General features: G+C 43.0%; 1 protein-coding gene across 1 annotated transcript; it reads left to right on the forward strand.

Moving 5' to 3' along the window:
• The first annotated feature begins 554 nt into the window (after positions 1-554).
• LOC138602652 (dual specificity mitogen-activated protein kinase kinase 6-like) lies at positions 555-13,719 on the forward strand. Its single transcript, XM_069674163.1, has 12 exons — positions 555-861; positions 6,461-6,530; positions 6,716-6,764; positions 6,858-6,971; positions 7,210-7,329; positions 7,424-7,540; positions 8,993-9,044; positions 9,139-9,266; positions 9,688-9,765; positions 10,822-10,961; positions 12,709-12,754; positions 13,005-13,719. Exons 1-12 carry the CDS (start codon positions 843-845, stop codon positions 13,080-13,082), a joined length of 1,011 nt encoding a protein of 336 aa, XP_069530264.1. The 5' UTR covers positions 555-842; the 3' UTR covers positions 13,083-13,719.
• Positions 13,720-18,969: the final 5,250 nt, after the last annotated feature.

Below are 18,969 nucleotides of genomic sequence, written 5' to 3' on the forward strand. Positions count from 1 at the left end.
ATAAAATGTATGGATGCATTTTTTCATTACAGAAACGGCTTAGGTTTAAGTTGGGGCTTTTTTTAGATACTTTATTAAAACAAATTGCAAGTACATATGTAAAGGTATGTCCAACATGTACAAAAATGTATCAAAGTATGAACAAATATAGAAACTGGGATGATCAACATGACTGTACAACAAATATTAACATGAAATAATAACCAAAAAAACAAACAAAGAATGACAAGAGGATAAAATGAAACTTTCTAAATAACGTGATTGTTTTTGCCATCTGATTTGTGAGTTTTAGGTTTTCAACGGAGGTCAAATATGTTCCAAAATCTGTAGTTTTAAAAAATATTAAATGAGGGTAATCTTTCAAGACACTGCATTTTGTGTATGTCATATTTTGCTAAAATAATAGTCAAATTCAAAAGGAAAATTCATCTGCTGAGAAATTGGAATGGCTCGGGTTTAAGTGCCCATGCAATACACACTCCACATCCCATGTTGCTTAGCGCGTGGCCGGAAATACGTCATTACGTAGTTGGAACCTTCAGCTGTCAGACTTTGGCCACCCTAAAAGTGCAGGTTTTGTTAGCAAACTAACTCGAACTGTACAACCCGCGCCGACTTTACTTAAAGTTGTGCATTCATCTACCCATCGATCCTTGAACGCGCGAGCTACTGATTGAAGCGCAAAGATTGCACGAAGAAGATCCGTTTAGTTTTAATCGTTGCTAGTTTTTTGCACAAGCCAGCGATCCTGAGCGGGTGTAAGGCTTGATGCAGGGAGGGAGGGAGTAGAAAAAGGCAAAAGTCTTTGTGCTTCCCTTCCCCCTCATCAAAGCAAAGGGGAAATGTCTCTGTCTAAAGGAGGTAAGTGCTTTTTTCACCCTCTTTTAAAAAACAACCGTGCATACATTTTAAACACCGAGGTGCAGTTTGCGTAGAAGTAATTTCGCTAACCATGTTCGAGAAACGTAACCTTGCCAGGTGGAAAGCTGCATGTATGAGAGGGGGACAGAGAAGCTAGCCAGCATGTCTTTCCTGCTTTCTATCATTTTGCGAAGCCTCTAGACATCCTGGTGTCTGAAGCTATTCAGCATAAACCTTCGCATTGTGTGCTAAATTAAATTAACTGCTCATTTTTAAGCTAGTTGCAGCGCTTCTTTAAGTTCCCGTGTTGCGTTAGCTAACATCATTCTCACGACAATAAAGGACTCCTGCCGAGCTGTAATTATGAACCAAGTTGGCTGGAAATCACCGCTCTGGGATCAGTTTGTCGCTTTCTGGGAAAGTAAACCACACTGGGACCACAGGTGTTTGTATTTCTCGGCCTCCTGACTCATGACTGATCGATTGTGTTGGCTTTTTTTGGTGTTGGTGCTCAAACATTTTTAGCGCCGCGACCATGGAAATGCTTTTTTTTCTCCCTCTTTCTGCTCCTGTGGTGGAAATTATTTTATTTTTAAAGCAGGCTACGATGCCAAAGAGCCAGGGCGCTATCACACACTTGGCTTCCGCCTGCTAGTGAGTCTGTACTGTGTAATAATTACTAGTGTTGTGACGTTCAAGAACGATCCGATTCTTTTGAACGACTCTTTGGTGCGAATGACGGGAACCGAGCCGTAGGTGAGAGCCGTTCTTTTTACAGTTGTGCCCAAATTTCACTGCCCGCCCTAGATCCACTCCCCTTTATGCCGAATTACCACAGGTAGCTTTTTTCAACTGCAACTCCGCTATACTAGGTCATGTGCAGCAGAATCACGTCACCACAACATAGTGCCGACGGTGAGCAACATTATAACCCTACGGCAAGCTTGTTTTTTTTGTTGTTGATATCTCTGCAGTCATACAGAGTTGTATCATAGTTTATTGGCAAGGCCCCATGTCCACATAGCACCTTTGTCTGAGCGCCAGCGTCTTTTTTTTCAATGAGGACAGAGCATATGCAGCCACCTTGAGAAAAAGCGCTGCACCCAGCGTCTTTTTTTCAGAGCGCTCCGTCTTTTTGTGCGGCAGCTCCGAGCGCTTCAAGTTGAAAATCTCTGAACTTTTGAGAAAGGCGCTGGTGTCGTCACCGCCGCTTTTTTTTCAGGCAACCGACTCGTTACCCTGGTTACCACCAATCACAGTGGAGCAACTTATTTTGGCTGTTTTTGTGTACCTGAGCTGTGTATGACAAACTGTAACAAAATAGAGGCCGAAAAGCCCATTTGTGGACGCAGATCGGCCGGACACAAATGTTGTGCATTTATCGCCCTATGCATTGTAAGCTTATTGTTAGCTCTGTAGTAAGTGAAACTTATCGTTGTCATAGAAACAAAACCCGTGTGCAGCTTTTTTTCCGCACAAGAACTTCATCCCAGCTCTCCCCAGCGCCCTGCCAGCGATTTTCTGCCAGAAAAGGGCGCTACGTGGACACGGGGCCTAATTGTTCCTACATTATTCTGCCGTTTCCTTTTACATTTTAAAAGCGTGGAATTTTAAATATGCATGTGTGTTGACATGGGAGAATAGAGAGCAGGCACGTTCGCGAGTCCGACGACTCTCTCACCTCGGATGTTATGGCTCCGTTCTTTTTCGAGAGCCGTTCAAGGGAGCCATTAGATCCGGCTCCCTTCAAAGAGCCGTAATTCCCAACACTAATAATTACTGCACTGTGTTGAATAAAATACACACCTTGGAAAAATCAAGGTCCTTCCTCTGCGTCACACACATGCACACACACGCGCGCGCACACACACACACAGCATGATGATGATGTCAATTTACATTTCAAGTTCACCGCTTGGGCTCTGTTACACAATCATACTAGCGTTACCATGGTCGGGAGTACACACTGTTTTGAGAGGGCTGTGTAGATTGGCTGGGGTGCTGCTCACAGGCAATCACAGCCTTTGGCCTACCATGGCATGTTTTGACTTGCAGCACCAATACCAAGAGCAGCCTCTCTCTCTTTGTTGACAGTTCACTGGCTGCAAGCAGAGCTCTATAGCTGCTACACAGGTTCTGTGCTGTAATTATTGTGTGCACCGAAGCAGGCCCGAGGTGTATCTGTAAAAGTTTTTTTTCCCTGGCCGTTAAGAGGGGTTGTACCTTGGGTGGTCAAGGGTGGAGTGGGCCTGTGTGCAGTGCATTGCCACGCCGCTGTTCATGGTATTGCTGAGGCATGTTTGGAGATTGAGTTCTCCCTAGCAGAGCTGGTAGGGTGGTGCGGAAGATTATCTGTGCATGAGTCATCCTTTTCTGTATATGGACCCACTCTGAGGCTGGAGCTTCCTGACGGTGACTCGCCACGCAGCTATTGACACTTTGATCCCTCACGCACAATCCAGAAATTCTTGTTCACATGACGTATGCAATTATTCCACTCTGCATACTTTCCATGGAACATCTCTGGTTTTATAAGAATTGCTGCATTTCCTGTGCACCACTCAACCGCCTGTAGCAGCAGCAACAGATTCTAATAACTCCCATCAGCAAAACTATACTAGCAAAAATATCTGCAGTGGGTCTTTTTTATTCAACTGCAGAATGCAACTGGTGCAATATAAAAATATGAAACGAAGTTTAAATGCACTCTGATTTAAATGTTTACTTCCATGAGTTGCCACTTAAATTAAGAGTTACTGGGATTGTCTGCACCACTCTCTCTTTAAATGCTAACTTCTTTGATCTTTCTGAGTAAATGGTTTCTGTATACATGTAGTTTTGCTTCAGTATACTTTCACTGCAGCTGAGGCTGATGTCATGGCACTTTTGTGTCCTATCAAGCCCACCGATAGCCACCAGGCATGTCTTGCAGCAATAGGGTGCCATGTGAAGCTGGCCTCAGTTAGCCCTAACGGGCAAGGCAAGCGGAGTGAAGTGACATCATATTTCCCAATGGGGGCCTGACAGTTGTTGTGTTTTAAGCGGATGTGTCCAGTCTGACCGGCTGTGAGTCATGTCCCACCCCACAGTCCAAGCTACAGGGTCACTGCACAACACACTGCTACATTAGAGGGTACCGTTAAACTATAGTGAAGAGTGTTACACACGACTTATGTTTAGTAAGATTTTGCTTGCTTCCTTGTCGTCGTAAAGCATTAATTAGATGTGTCAAACAGCTGTGGCATGCCAGATGTTTTTTGCCCAGCACCATCATGTCTGCTGCTGCCCTAATTCTGTTAACGTGAACAAAAGGTTGTCTCATTGGTCAGGTCATCGGAAGGCTTTGAGTGCTCCTGCTTTATCCCACACAGAGGAAACACAAAGTCTATTTTTGACCGAGCATGTGTGAGTAAATCACACTTCAATCTCTCCCTACCACATGAGACTGCCGTAGTCTGTCCAGACACTGTGGGACTATTTTAGGGCTGCAGCACAAAACGGACCTGTCTGACATTTCAGTGGAACGCCATAGAATGTAAAATCTTAGCAAAACTTCACTTCCCCTCCAGCTCGATCTAGCAAGAAGGGGCTTACCCAATCGTACTTCCTCCACATGGGAGTGGTGTGACTCACTCAATTGCAAATACAAGCCTACACTAAAAATGAGTTCTAATCATACCAATGAGGTGACCCATTGCTAACTTTTGCTCTGAAGAGCTGTTGCATTTGTTCCAGAGTGAAGGTGACTTGCCTGCACATTAAACCAGTTTCTCTGAACTGGGGTAGAATAATTACACAGCCTGGTGCGAGCCTGCCTTCATGCAGCAGGACAAGAACAGGAAATAACCAGCCAGGTCGAAACTGTTTCTCATCGTATCCCAGTGGGCCAAATTGTGGCCCTGTCCTAGCGCATGCGGATAAAGGTCAAGAAAAGTGCTCTGTTTTTCCTGTCGACCTTGCAGCAAGAGCGAACAAGCTGAACACGAGTGTCCGTGTCGAGAGTTGTTTTTCCTGTGTTGCTGCTCGTAGGCCCGGTAGCTGTGTCATTCTGGCAGGGACTCGCAGCCCCGTGTGGGAAGTCCCAGAGGCTGCTGGTAAACTGTGTTTATGAATGGGACTGCTGTCACTGATTTAACACAGAAAGACTCCAGAGCTGCACAGTTTACAACATCTCACTGCAGATATTTAGAGAAATTGTACAGAGCTTAAACAAGACTGTAGAAAAAGAAGAGTTGATGTGATAGCAGTGATTGTAACAGTAAAAATCATGACCGGAAAGAGAGTTTGATTCCCTTACACTGCCCTCCCTCCTTTTTTTAGTCATACCAATGTCGATTAGTCATTTAGTCCACCATCCTGTATTGCTGGGCCTCAGCTTTGAGCTTTGAGTACACCTAATCTCCACTTAGATAACAGATCATACGCTATAGTTTGTGTCAGAGGCAGCTGCAAATTCACCGAAAGCTTGAAAAAGAACTCCTCGCTGCCGGAACAAAATATAATCCCCTGTCAACAGGTAGATGTGCACAACAGACAACAAGCAAAGTCCATTTAATTTGCACTGAATGGTCTGAATAAGTTGCAAACATCTGCTCTAAACTAAGAGTAATTTGTCCACGCGCATCAGTTCAATAAACACTACCAGGGTTGGGAGGGTTACTTAAACAATGTATTCCGATACAGTCACTAATTACCTGTTAAAAAAGTAACTGATTACTTTCAGTAACTTTTGGATTACTTAGAGTTTCAATACTTTTGTAATGCACGAATGCCCGTTTAAATTAATAGTGGTAATTATGCGCATTTAAATGCACTTTAAGGATGCTGTACTACACTACTTCACACTTAAACTTCAAGTAAACTGCCATAAACTTACGCCAGTCTAGGGCTCTTTTATTTACCCACACCATCCCGGCCGCGGCAATCACCAGGTGAAACTATTTTTCAGAGGTAGTAGTAGAAGACGACAGGTTAGCTAACATTTTAACTGGAATTCTGCGCAGCTAACGTTAGCGGTTGGTCTTACCTGATTAGATGTCGAGTCGAGGCAAAACGTGCGCTGTACTCGGTGTTGCTTCCATTTTCTCCTTTGAAGACAAAATGATGGCGAAATTTCCACCCAGTGAAAGCTTTTTTTTTTCACCACGGGTCGTGGCAACCATAGACTGTTGATGGCAACTTTGAGGAGCGCTGTTGTGAGACGTATGTGGTAACGTGTGCGCGCAGGTGCATGGTATTATCAGAGACGGTCAGACGGACGGTTTAGAAATGAGACGCCAGATGTTATAGAGCATCTTTGGTATTATATCGTCTTCATTTTAAAATGTATTTGAAAATTGTAATCCTGCTAGTAATCCCCATTTTTAATAAATGTGTCTGTAATCTAATTACCTCCTTTTTCCTGCAACTGTATACAGTTGCCTTTTTTGTATCCTTATAACGTTACGCCGTTACGTGTCTTCCGTTACTCCCAATCCCCAAGCCTGAACACTACTGATCATACCAGCTTCTGTACATGCTAAATGCATCTTTATTTATTGCTGTCACTATATCAAAGAGTTGTGATAATCCTGTTTCTTTTGCATCTTTTGTCCCTCAGGGAAGAAGAAGAACCCTGGGCTGAAGCTGGCCAAAGAAGTTTTTGCACAGCCCGCACCAGCAGCAGCAGCGTAAGGCTACTTTTTATTTTTTTAATGGGGACATGCCATCCCAAGAGGGTATTAAAGTTAAAGCTAGCTGAGACAATTACTGCAAATATATGCTTATGTATCTACTAAGCATGCACTATATGTTAAATCTGAGTATTATGTCATGACTGAGCCTTGTGGTAATCTAATCGGCTCTCTCCCTGCAGCCCCCCTCGAGATCTTGACTCGAAAGCTTGTGTCACAATTGGAGATCAGGTAAAACCGCCTTTGCATTATTCTGAAACGGTCTAATGCGTCTTTTTTTTTGCTGAGCTGCAAACATTAATAACGTCTGCCTCCTCCGTCCAGAACTTCGTGGTGAAGGCCGATGACTTGGAGCAGATTGCAGAGCTGGGGAGGGGAGCGTACGGGGTGGTGGACAAGATGAAACATGTGCCCAGTGGTGTTATCATGGCTGTTAAGGTAGGCTGGGAAGCTGCTGCTCAGGTTACCCGATTCGGTATCTCTGTAAATGCATCTTGCTTTTTAAAATAGTACCGTCATGACTCATGGATGTATTTAACATATGAGCTCAACTTGTTAACGTCTGGATGAGATCTGGTTGTATGACATGTTACATGTTACTGGACACCAGTTGATTTAAGCTATATCTGTCCGCTGATGACACTGACAGACCAATCTGTGACGTTTGTGTCCGCAGAGGATCCGTGCCACAGTCAACACTCTGGAGCAGAAGAGGCTCCTGATGGACCTGGACATTTCCATGAGGACAGTGGACTGTTTCTTCACTGTCACATTCTATGGCGCCCTCTTCAGAGAGGTGAATAAACCAAGACATGCATGACTCCTACCTGTGTTGTCTGGACTGTATAATGATCTTGTTTCTTACGTTTGGGTGACATCTTTATTTTCAGGGGGATGTTTGGATCTGTATGGAGCTGATGGACACCTCTCTGGATAAGTTCTACAAGCAGGTTATTGAGAAGGGCAAAACCATCCCGGAGGACATCCTGGGCAAGATCACAGTAGCAGTACGTCCTGTCGCATATTTTACTACATACGATTTTCTAGACCGTGTTAAAGGAAAACTTACCGTAAAATCCGGAATATAAGTCGCAGTCTGTTTTAGGGGGTATCCCAGAGGGAAAAAGGTTTTCTAAAGCTATTTATTATTACAACACTATTTCAATTTTCATTTAAAACACACAAATTACAGCCTACCGCCTGTTTTCGCCACGTCAAGTTTGCAATCCTGTGAGCTACCCGTGCTGTAGCTAGCTGTAGCTGGCAGGCTACGGTAATGTTTATTGTCGTGAGGGTGGCGGCTGCAATGGCGATCATGACGGTGCAGGTCTGTGACGAAGCGTGAGCAACTATCAAGTTAGTTTTCCTCGCTTAAAGCAGAGAGGAAAGCAGCAACGCGGCATATTGTAAATAGGAGACGTTGTAGCGGCTTGGACCCGGAAACAGTTTATTGCGGAGGTGTGACGTCATCACGTAACAACTGACAACTTCAGCTAGATTATAGGGCCATCATCTGGGTAAAATACCGCAACACAATGACATACCTATCTGCATTTTATACTGGTATGTTGGTCGCACCGGTATATAGGTCGCAGCCCACTTTTTAGATGAAAAAAAAAATGACACAATTACACAGAATTTTACGGTACTATTTGGGGGCAGTGACGTACTGTAACAACGCAGGGACTTTCTGGAGAACTAAATAGTCATTTTTTGTACCACAAATTGTCATATATGCATGCATGTCTGTTTTTGTACGGATTAAACAAAGTGCAAAGAAAGCATTAGTGAGCTTAAAACAGTGTTCATTTTGGCAACTATTTTAGATTTAGTCTTAGTCTTCAGATGAAAATACTTCACCCTTTATATTTTTCATTACATTTTCTCTTACTGGAAAATATGAACCCCCCCCTTCCAGTCTCCCTCTTCTTGTTTTTACCTGTTTGCATCAGGTAAAATTATCACTTAAAATTCCAGCACATCATCCATACAGTAAATGAACGATGAAGACTCTGAACTTTAAGATTACTCTTCATCATCGCTTCTCATTCAAACAGCCAGACTGAAGCAGTCAGCCAATGATCGCTCCTTTTTGTGCGGAAGAAGCGTCAAATGACGAGTAATACCCCCCTTTTTCTGTGAGCGTGTACAGAGCCTGAAGCAAAAGCGGCGCCCAGTTAGTGACGCGTTTTCCATCAGCCAGCAGTGGTTGGTCTGCCAGAGAGGGTAGGCGGAGCTAAGCGGCTGCTTTTCCGGTCTCTGCAAGTGTTTCGAGTAAACAGTAATCTACTATGGCTGAACAAACAAAGAAAAGATCGATGACTACACATGCTTGCTTGAACTATCTGTGTTTTTATGTCTGTGTATGTAACACTCATTGTTACCACTGAGATGTCTGCAGCTAAAATATTTCTCAAATAATTCAACATTTTCCCTAATCTTCACTTTTTGCTCCACAGATTGTCAAGGCATTAGAGCATCTGCACAGTAACCTGTCAGTGATACACAGAGGTAATGAGATCACATCATCACCCTTTACAGTTTCCTGTAGATCTTTTTTTGCTATGTTCTGTCTCATTATTTTCCCAACAACGTCCCCCTCCAGATGTGAAGCCCTCCAATGTTCTGATCAACACCGAGGGCCAAGTGAAAATGTGCGACTTCGGCATCAGCGGCCACCTGGTGGACTCTGTGGCCAAAACAATGGATGCAGGCTGCAAGCCCTACATGGCGGTGAGTGGGTACACTGGGGAAAAGTCTCCTGGAACCAGTTAGCTGCACGGATTCTCTGAAGGGTTGCCCGTGTCAGTGTCTGAGGTCTCCCAGCTCCTCATTAGTCGGAATAAAACTGGAAATCCACACGACAGAAGCTCCATAATTATATAGAAATTCAGACCCCAGACCGATAGTCAAGAAGCCTCCACTCTCCTTGTCCCTGAGCTTAATAACATCTTACCTGGAGGAGTGTCATGTGACCACTGCATCATTTTAGATGTGGCCTTGTAAAATACATTTTTGGTGATGAATCTCACCTGATTATTTTTATCCTTTAAAAGAGTAACTTTATATTAATTATTGAAAACAGCTTTTAACAGTTTGTTTTTTGTCAGATAGTGTTGTTAGTAGATTTATGTTTCTTATAATTCCTTTTCAGCCCGAGCGGATCAACCCTGACCTCAACCAGAAAGGCTACAGTGTCAAATCAGACATCTGGAGTCTTGGTATCACGATGGTGAGTAACATTCGCGGTGCTAAGTAGGGCTGTCACTTTTCAATCAAACACGTTTAAAAAAGTGTGCCTTGTATTCCAACAGACGGCAATAATACGCTGCCTGCTACAATCCAATGGAGGAAACTAACGAGACAAGCTGTTAATCTATCCTGCTTCAGCGTCCCGACCGTAGTCAGAAAGCACAGGGGAGACTGATTGTTGTTCTGCCCCAGGGCTGAAGCTGTAGCTAGCTTCAGGGCTAACTCCTGTCATTTTAATACGCCAGCAGCATACCTAAACTGTACATTAGTTCTGTTGTTTAGCTACCGATCACTCTTTTCTCTACTCTTCCACTGCTCCGGTCCTCGACTCTTCATGCAACTCATGTACACACACTTCCATTCTCTCACACACTTAGCTCTTCCCAAAACAGAGCTACGCTCAAAGTATAAGACCGTGCAACAGAACGGATCATCTTGTCAACAACGCACCTCAGAAGCACTTTAGATACCACTAAGTACAGGGGGTGGGGAGGTTGCGGGGTTGTAGATGTTACTGTTCAATGTAATTCTAACAAACTTGATTTTTGGGAAAAGTGACAGCCCTAGTGCTAAGTGGGGACAATGCCAATTGTGATATGTTTTAGATCAATGCAGAAATCTAATTTATTGGTGTAATTGCATTTAGTTTGAATGTGGATAAAAACATGTTTGAAGTGTATTCACTGTGTTTCTACCATGGGTTAGTCTTACTTAACTTTCACTTCACTCCGTCTGATAATGAGAGTTTTTCTAGAATTAGAGTACAATAATTTTCTTTCAAAGGTGTCAAAATGTGTTACAAGAACCACAATCATATATTTATTTCCCACCTGTTATATTAGAGGTTGTTCGATGGCACACTTGGATGAATGTGATATTTACCACATTTGCAAAATAATGTCAAAAGAGATCCGGTTACAGGCTACTCATATTTCCAAGCACAATAGTAATGTCAGTTATTACTTACCTGCCTGTTGTAAATGTTGCACAGAGACACACTGTGATGAAATTAAAGCAGCCTTTTTCTTTCTTCTAGATCGAGCTGGCCATTTTGAAATTCCCCTACGACTCCTGGGGCACCCCGTTCCAGCAGCTCAAACAGGTGGTGGACGAGCCGTCTCCACATCTGCCCGCCGACCGTTTCTCCCCAGAGTTTGTAGACTTCATCTCCCAGTGGTGAGCATCGCACTCACGTGCCCAATCCCAATCTGCACCCTAAAGCCTAAGCACTGAATCCTCACTCATATACTTACATGAGGTGTGCAGTTGTGTGAGGGTCTGAGATGGTGTAAAAATGAGGAATGGGAGACACTATAGCCGCTTTCCCACTGCTCAAAAAACCTGCTAACACCCAGTGTTTTTTGCTTAGTTGGAAAGGTTACAACCAGCATTGAGACCCGGGTCAAATGACTCTACAGTAGACCCGGGTAATTATCGCCTTGGCTCCAATCGGCATTGAAGGGAACACAAAACCTGTGTCAACACGCTAATCTCCACCCCCTTTCCGGTGCAATGCTATGCTGCATCGGTGCGACTCCTTGACAACTCAACTACAAATTCCGCCCTTCTCTGACCGAGCAGCGCTCGAACATCGTTCCAATTTCTCGGCGCCAAGTTTGATAAACAGACTGAATGAGCAATAGATACAATAAAGACCTAACCACCGTAACATCTTCACTGTTTACTAACCTTGTTTCTGGTGCGTATGTGACATCAGACGGTGACGCAGCAGAAAAGAGACCGAAAGCAGGATACTCCACTGGCAATGGGAAAAGATACGATCAGCATTTATAAACGGGTCTTACTGTGTCTGAAAAACCTGCATCAACGTGCTAATATCAGTGGAAAAGGGGTATATCATGGCATCACATGTTGCCTGAAAACAAGAGCCTTAATCATAAGGGAAAAAAGCTGACGCCCTGTAAATCCTTTGTGACTATTTGACTGAAAAACGCTAAAACCTCTCAAAACGTCCAATAAATAACCACAACAGTGACTAAATGTTGTCACTTACAGATAAACATAACATGTTTTTTCCATTACTGTTCATGCTTGCTTTGTTTACAATCAGTCTTTTTTTTTTTCAAACTTTATTGAATTCCATTATTATGGATTATTATACAAACATTTGCTCACATTAGTGGGGGGGCTGGACAATAACGTTCATCAAGACAACATTGAACTCTGGGTAAGTGAGTGGCAGTGGACCAGAGATGCACTATATTGGATTTTTTGCCGATATCCGATATGCCGATATTTTTCAACCCTTTTTGCTGATTGCCGATTTCAATACCTATTTATTAGGCACATGTTATTTTCCTAAGTGCAGAGAACATCAAGTCTCCCCTGTATTGGAATTGGTATCATGCCTGCTCTTATTGCAACGGCCCACTGGCAGATGCAGAAATAACAATACAGTGCTTTTTGAAATGGTACTTAGGCAAACTTAGGTTATGTACAAAACGCCATATTTATTTGTATGTAACATTTCCTTTTCTTTTTTAGGGAATCGTCGAGCATTTAGGCAAAATAAAGCGGTTTTTTTTATCAGCAGAAAAGTGACATGTCTGCTGAAAGTACGCAATTTAGCATTGGAAGGTCCACATCAGAGCCCTCACGCACTTGTTGATTTGATAGTGGGACATCCCCAAGCACTCACACACTTACCGAGAACGCCCCTTTTAAAGTCTGTGCGGGTCTGGATTCAGTCATGCTTATTGTGTGACATTCACTGGGCTGTAAAGTAGCACTGAGGCCCAGCAGGGGTCAGTGTTTGCTCTTTGTTTACTGAGCACGGTAGTGTAATCTGCATCTGCTCCAAATTGATGTTACATGATGATTATGTCACTTTTTGAGATGTGGTTTTATTTGAAGGTATAAAATAATATTAATTGTCTTCCACATTTATCTCTTGTTTTTACAGCTTAAGAAAGAAGCCAAATGAAAGACCAGCTTATACAGAATTGATGGTAAGTCGTTTTTTAATGCTCCTTTGTTACACTCAAAGTAAATATAATATACTGCTTTGTCTTCTTAGCCTGTGTAAACATCCCTGCTGTAATGTTCAGTCTGCTCTGCTTCTGCTGTTTGTCCACAAGAGGCCAGGCTTCCCCAATTAACCCACCAACACTGTGATGTGTGTATTACACATGTAAATAACGACACAGGCATCATTTCAATCAAATCTTTTCTAACTGTCTTTTACTTCTTTTGATGCAGCAACACCCATTTTTCACCCTGCATGACTCCAAAGAGACAGACGTGGCCAGTTTTGTCAAGGTCATCCTGGATGACTGATGGGGCTCCCACCTGGCTCCGCCTTCATCAGGGTAGGCGGGACCTCTCAGCAAAAACAAACCAATGGCCTACCTATATATTTTTTTGTTTTGTTTTTTTAAACTCACTGGAATGACAGACTCTCATGCACCCGCACACAACAGGGGGGTGGGGTGGGGGGTGACCCAAAGACTGACAGCAGCCAAGCAGCACTGGAGTGGGAGTGTGGCGGTAATATGAACTTGTACGGTCAAAAACCAACTGGAGAGGTTTAATTTGCTCCTCCATGCTTCCTGTGTGTGTAATCATTCAACATGACAGATATGAACTGAACCCGCTTTTGTTGTTTTTGTCTTTTTCTTCTTTTGTTTTTTGCCCCACTGCCCCCTTTTTATGTCTCTCTTCAGAAACGGACGGAGCCAGCCATTACTTCTTTGTGACACATATTGTATGAATACGTTGAATTTCATCTGCAAAAAAACATCTGTTAATGTGTATGTTGTTGTGTATTGAAAGCTATATTTGCATATGCGTTTGTATGTTTTCTCATTATACAGAGTTTTGATACTGTATATCTTCGACATGTGTGAATTTAACCAGACTAGGTCCTTATTTGTCACATCGCATCAGGTGATCAGTTTGACCTGGTTCTGCTCTGGGGGTGATTGGTCAGCGTGGGGGGGGGGGGGGGGGGCTGCAGTTGTTGCAGGCTCCAGAGCGGAGACCAAAATGTCAAAGGTCACATTCTGGAGTCGCAAGTCATTCCTAGATCTCTTGGCGGGGTGAGGCAGGAATGTGAAGCGTCCGATATCATCTGAAACATTATTGATCCGAGCTGAGGCCCTTCGTGCAGCGACCCCTCCGTACTCTTCTCTCATTGGTATTAACAAGCCGGCGTCAGTGCTGCCGTTGTTCCTACCAGGGGTCGCCTAATCAAGCTCTCAGCTTTATCTTTTTCTCTGTGCCATTTTTCCAAATCGTTCTCATGAATTACTGCATTAATTGTGTTTTTTTTCTCTTTATTTTGGACTTATTCTGGCCTGCATTTTAATTTTATTTCAGCAGCATTTAAACTTCTTTTCTCTACCTTTCTCAACTCTGGAGTCGGTTTAGTCTTTTCATACGAGGCACTTATGTTTATTTGTTCCCCCAGAGACCTTATTATTATTATGCATTACACAGACAGTATGTTAGGGAAATAATTTATGTGTTGAAGATGTAAATACTATCTCCTTTTTTAATGTAACACGGCACTGTCCTAACCTGGCGGTGCTGACGAGTGGCAGAGTGGTTGGTGATAGTTAGTTTTAATGCAGTGTGACACGTCATACACAAACACTTGTACTCACAGGGCCAGCTGACTGTCGTACACCTATTTTGGACTGATGTGCTGTCAGGCACCACCGCTCAGGTTTCCACGCTCTCCTTCGTGCGGAGACGACCCCATTTATTTTTCCCTAGGTCATACTCTCCTTGAGTGCTGGACCGAGAGCCTCTTTTCAGTCCGTCGTGGGCAGCCATTATCTCTTCTGTCTGACCATACTATGCAGAGCCTCTTCGCCTTGGACACAAAGCAAGAGGCCCTTTGCCATGTGGCAGTTTTTCCCCCGCTCCAAGTGTTCCAAGACTGTGATGATGATGGTGGTGATGATAGTGACGATGGCTGCCAATGCGTCTGCTATGGCTAGCACTCATCGCCTCTTTGGTTTACACTGTAGTGCGACCTTTATCAGAAGTCAGTGAGTCAGGAGTATTTATGATTGTGAATAATAAGGGAAAGCTAGCAACACCACAAAGAAGCTGCTGTTATTTTTTTATTTTTCTCTCCTTTTTCTTTTTGTTTTAGTCGGCCTACTTTGGACGGCCATTCCCTTAGGGTGTAAAAACGAGATTTTACGCTGATCACAATGAGAATGGAACACTTGCTCTACCTCTTACTCCTTCACTCTATTTGCCACCTTTTCATTGGGTGGGACTGACAAACTTGAACTATGGAAAGACAAAAAAATAAAGGCTTTATTGTTCGGTATGTATGTTTTTTTTTAATCTTTTCTTTTATGATTGCTGCAGGTTCAGCAATGAAAAAATAAGTCCTCAGTCATAATGGTTGTTCATCATCTGAGGACCGGGAATATCTATCCTGTAGCTGACGAGACATTTCACCTAAAAGTGGAAGAGCCAAAACACCCATTAAGTTATTCAAAGACATCATCTAAGGCAGGGGTTCCCAACCACCGGGTCGGGGACCGGTACCGTGTCTTGGGTCGTTTAGTTACTGGGCCTTGAACACCCAGTAGGTGCCTGTGACATGTTCCAAACACGTACACGGGAGAGAGCGGATGCCCGCACCTGATCGCTCTCATATGGGATCACCTGCATGCACTGTTGGCGGATTTTGAGAGATACTTCCCCTCTGCAAATGACCCAAGGGTCAGGAATGAGTGGATACGCAATCCTTTTATTGCAGAACCTTCATCACTCACACCTGTAGGACAAGAAGACAAACTACTGGAGTTAGAAAACTATGATCAACCCCCCTACCGGTCCTTATAGCTACTGTCTGGTCTGTGTAGTCAAAAAGGTTGCGAACCATTGATCTAGGGAACATAAACGTCTGTACAAAATATCTTGGAAACCTCTCTAGCTGCCTTCAAAAGGCTGAAACCCATCGAGTCAAACAATTGTTGCAAATGTGGGGAAAAATAGTGCCTTATAGCAGGGGATCTCAAACTTTTTGGGGCCAGGGACCCCTTACAGGGGAGAACACATCAGATGCCTTTGGAACTATTTGTATTGTAAAACCTAAATACTTCAGACCTGTTTCATAGTGATGAACAGAAAAACATTTCAGTTTGAATCATGTTAATGCCACTTATAGACTTTAAAACAGAGGCTCATTTTATTCAAATTGCTTGTGGACTCAGCTTGACAGCATTTATACTTTTCAACTAATTGATCTTCGAAGCTTTCAGAAAATCAACAGCAGCAAGAAGCCACAGGAACGGTTCTACCTGAGTGAGTTGAGTGATTCATGACAGATTGACTTGACGTGTAACGGTCACATCAGTTTCTATTGGTCCAAAGCTAACGTGGGCTGGAGTAATGGACACAATATGCTTGTTTCATTGGCGCAAATAGTTCTCATCCATCAACATGCAGTTTGTAATAATACGGCACAATATTATAATTTATTATGAATTTATTATAATTATTTCGCAGACCCCCAGGCTATGGTTCCTGGACCCCCAGGGGTCCTAGAGCCCCACTTTGAGAACCACTAACTTACAGGCTTTGTAATCTAGAAACAAGAGTGAAACATCGGGACTTAATTTATTAAATCATATCAAGCTAAAATCACTCGCTGCACTTGCTGCTAAATTTGTATGTTTCAAGCGAAAGACAGCCAGGCATCTCCCTAACCCACTTTATTCCTCCTTCCATGTCACTAACAGTTCCACTTAAGACTCTTATTCCTTCAACTGCACGCTGTAATCGAGAAACCGGAGCTGACCGACCCAGCTGATAAAAAGGAAGCCAAGTGTTCTGGTTTCAACCTGCAGCACTTTCCAACTCTCTCGCTTTCCTCCTCACACACAGACCAGCAAGAAGACTTGTGTTTTCATCCTCTCGCATGCGATACTGTAAAGAGGGTGTCATGTGATTAATGAGAGACTCAGGCAGAAGATTGAAATGGAACACCTGCTGTTATTACATGAGCATGAAAATGTAACCCTGCTTGCTGGGTGGATATGTAGCCCGTACCTTTGGCCTTTACTTCTTAATCTCATCACATCCATTTCATCCATCCAAGGGATAAAGTTTATATGCTTTTTATAAACCATGCCAATAATACAACAGTTTCTGTTCGTGTCAACCTCCTTATGTAAGCACACAGAAGTGGACGCACGCTTCCTGGCATGTTGTGATTCCTCAGGATGTGTGATGAATAGACACAAGAATCCTCTTTTCTGAGTGCTTTTTTGCTGTGAATGTTTACAACAGAGGTTAACAAAAGCTCACTTTGAGCAGACTACTCCGCTCCGAGTGTGTCCGTCAAAGACTTCATGGCAGGATGAGGAAACTCAATGCCAGCCCGACTGCAGGCAGTGGTCCAGTGTTGTGCAGAAGAGTGGTTTGTGAGCCAAATCAAAGACACTCTTTTTAGGAAGGAAGGCCTTTGATGAGGTCTTACATAATGCCGCTCAAAAGATTGTCGTGTGAGGGGGGAAAATAGGTAGAAATCTAGTTCAATTGCTCTCCCAACTCGATTCAATGTGGACTGTGATGCAGAAATGAATACCAGCCTCTCTGAGCTATAAACCGACATTTTAGGAAGTCAGCAGGGCAGCAGTGAAAGTGAAATCATTTGGTAATTGTGGCTTGTATTGTACTAAATAACAGTTATTATTAAGATATTAGAAAAGCTGTAGGAACATGTAAGTATTGTTACTAAAGTACTGTCCTTAAATACAAATTACATGTACTCTTAATTTAGGAAGGTACTGTCACTTTAAATGGTTAATTTCACATTTTTTGCTACGTTGTTTGTCCAGTAAAACTGATAAACAAATGTTCTGCAGCTAAAGTAACTAGTTACTTTACACACTAAGAGTTTATATACAAATCATATGAGTATGATGCCCAACAGTTTTTAACGTATCTCCACAGACTAGGCAGTAAAGACCAACTGTAAAATAGTGCTTACAGTGTAATGCATCAGTACTGAAAAATCAAATTTATATGATGATATAATATTCATGCTTTTGATACTTTAAAGGAGAAATTCTCCCCTGGTAAAAGCCACTGTCAGTCAAAGCTGGTGTTCTCTGTAATCGTTAGAAGCAATAGTATTTGAAATTGGCGCCATAGCTGTGGAGAAAGTTGTACAAACAGCTCGTGGTTTCGCCCATTCCACATTCCTACAACACCCAGCGTGCATTGCGCCCCTCCCTCTGAAAGGAACGTCCCAGCGAGAGACACTGGAGTGAAATACCGTTTTTTCGCTGCAGGCAACAGCTCAGAGCGGTTCAGAATCTGAAATACGATGAGAATATACCGGTGGATCGTCTAAAAAATCGTCAGATCTGCAGTCTACATTTCAAACCTGACGATTTTGAACGAGACATGACATCGGAGCGGACTTCCTAGATGGAGGAAGTGAAAGCTCCCTGGCCTCACCCAGAAGATGTGTTTTAGGTAGTCTGGCAGATGTTTTCAAGGGCCTGTTGGGGAAGCGGTTAGCGTCCTCCAAAGGCACAGAGCCAAATTGCATTTTTTTCCTACCATAATGGCATTAGCTCTCCATAACAGCATGATAGGACTGAGGTTGATAAATCGGCAAACTGGCCCTTTAAATGCATGTAATATTTATTTACTTTTACCTGTGGAACAATTTATCTTGCAGGTTTTTTTGCTGCTGGCTTGGCAACAGGTAAATGTTTTTTTTTTCAAGGAAAGGTATATTTATGTTGTACTTATGTATTCCATATTTTCAACACTCCAAACAACATTTTTTGACAATCATTTGTCACCAGAGTGCAGTGCAGTACCAGCAGGTCATCTGTTCCTGGTCGTTTTCAAGTCTTTAACAGGTGCATAAGAGACAGAGAGATGATACTGGTCATCACACACTTTAGACTTTTAGCAGCTCACATGATTTACAGTAAGTAGATAGTGAAGCAAGCCAGGGCTCAAGTTTTCTTTCTCCTCAGCCTTTACTGTTTCTTTTTCTTCATGTAGGGCTGATCTAACAAACAAGACCATGCTATTAAATCCGTGTCTATTTTTTGCTCTGTGAAGTTAAGTTTGGGAACTGTTCGCCGCTGCCCCACGGGACACAGAGATGGACAGAGGGGTACCCAACGAGACATGGTATGTATGCGCGCTCCATTTTGGAAATATTTCCTAA

Source organism: Semicossyphus pulcher, unplaced genomic scaffold (genome assembly GCF_022749685.1).
Source record: "Semicossyphus pulcher isolate SPU_LCO1_2020_fin unplaced genomic scaffold, fSemPul1.0.p SCAF_23, whole genome shotgun sequence".
Classification (NCBI taxonomy): domain Eukaryota; kingdom Metazoa; phylum Chordata; class Actinopteri; order Labriformes; family Labridae; genus Semicossyphus; species Semicossyphus pulcher.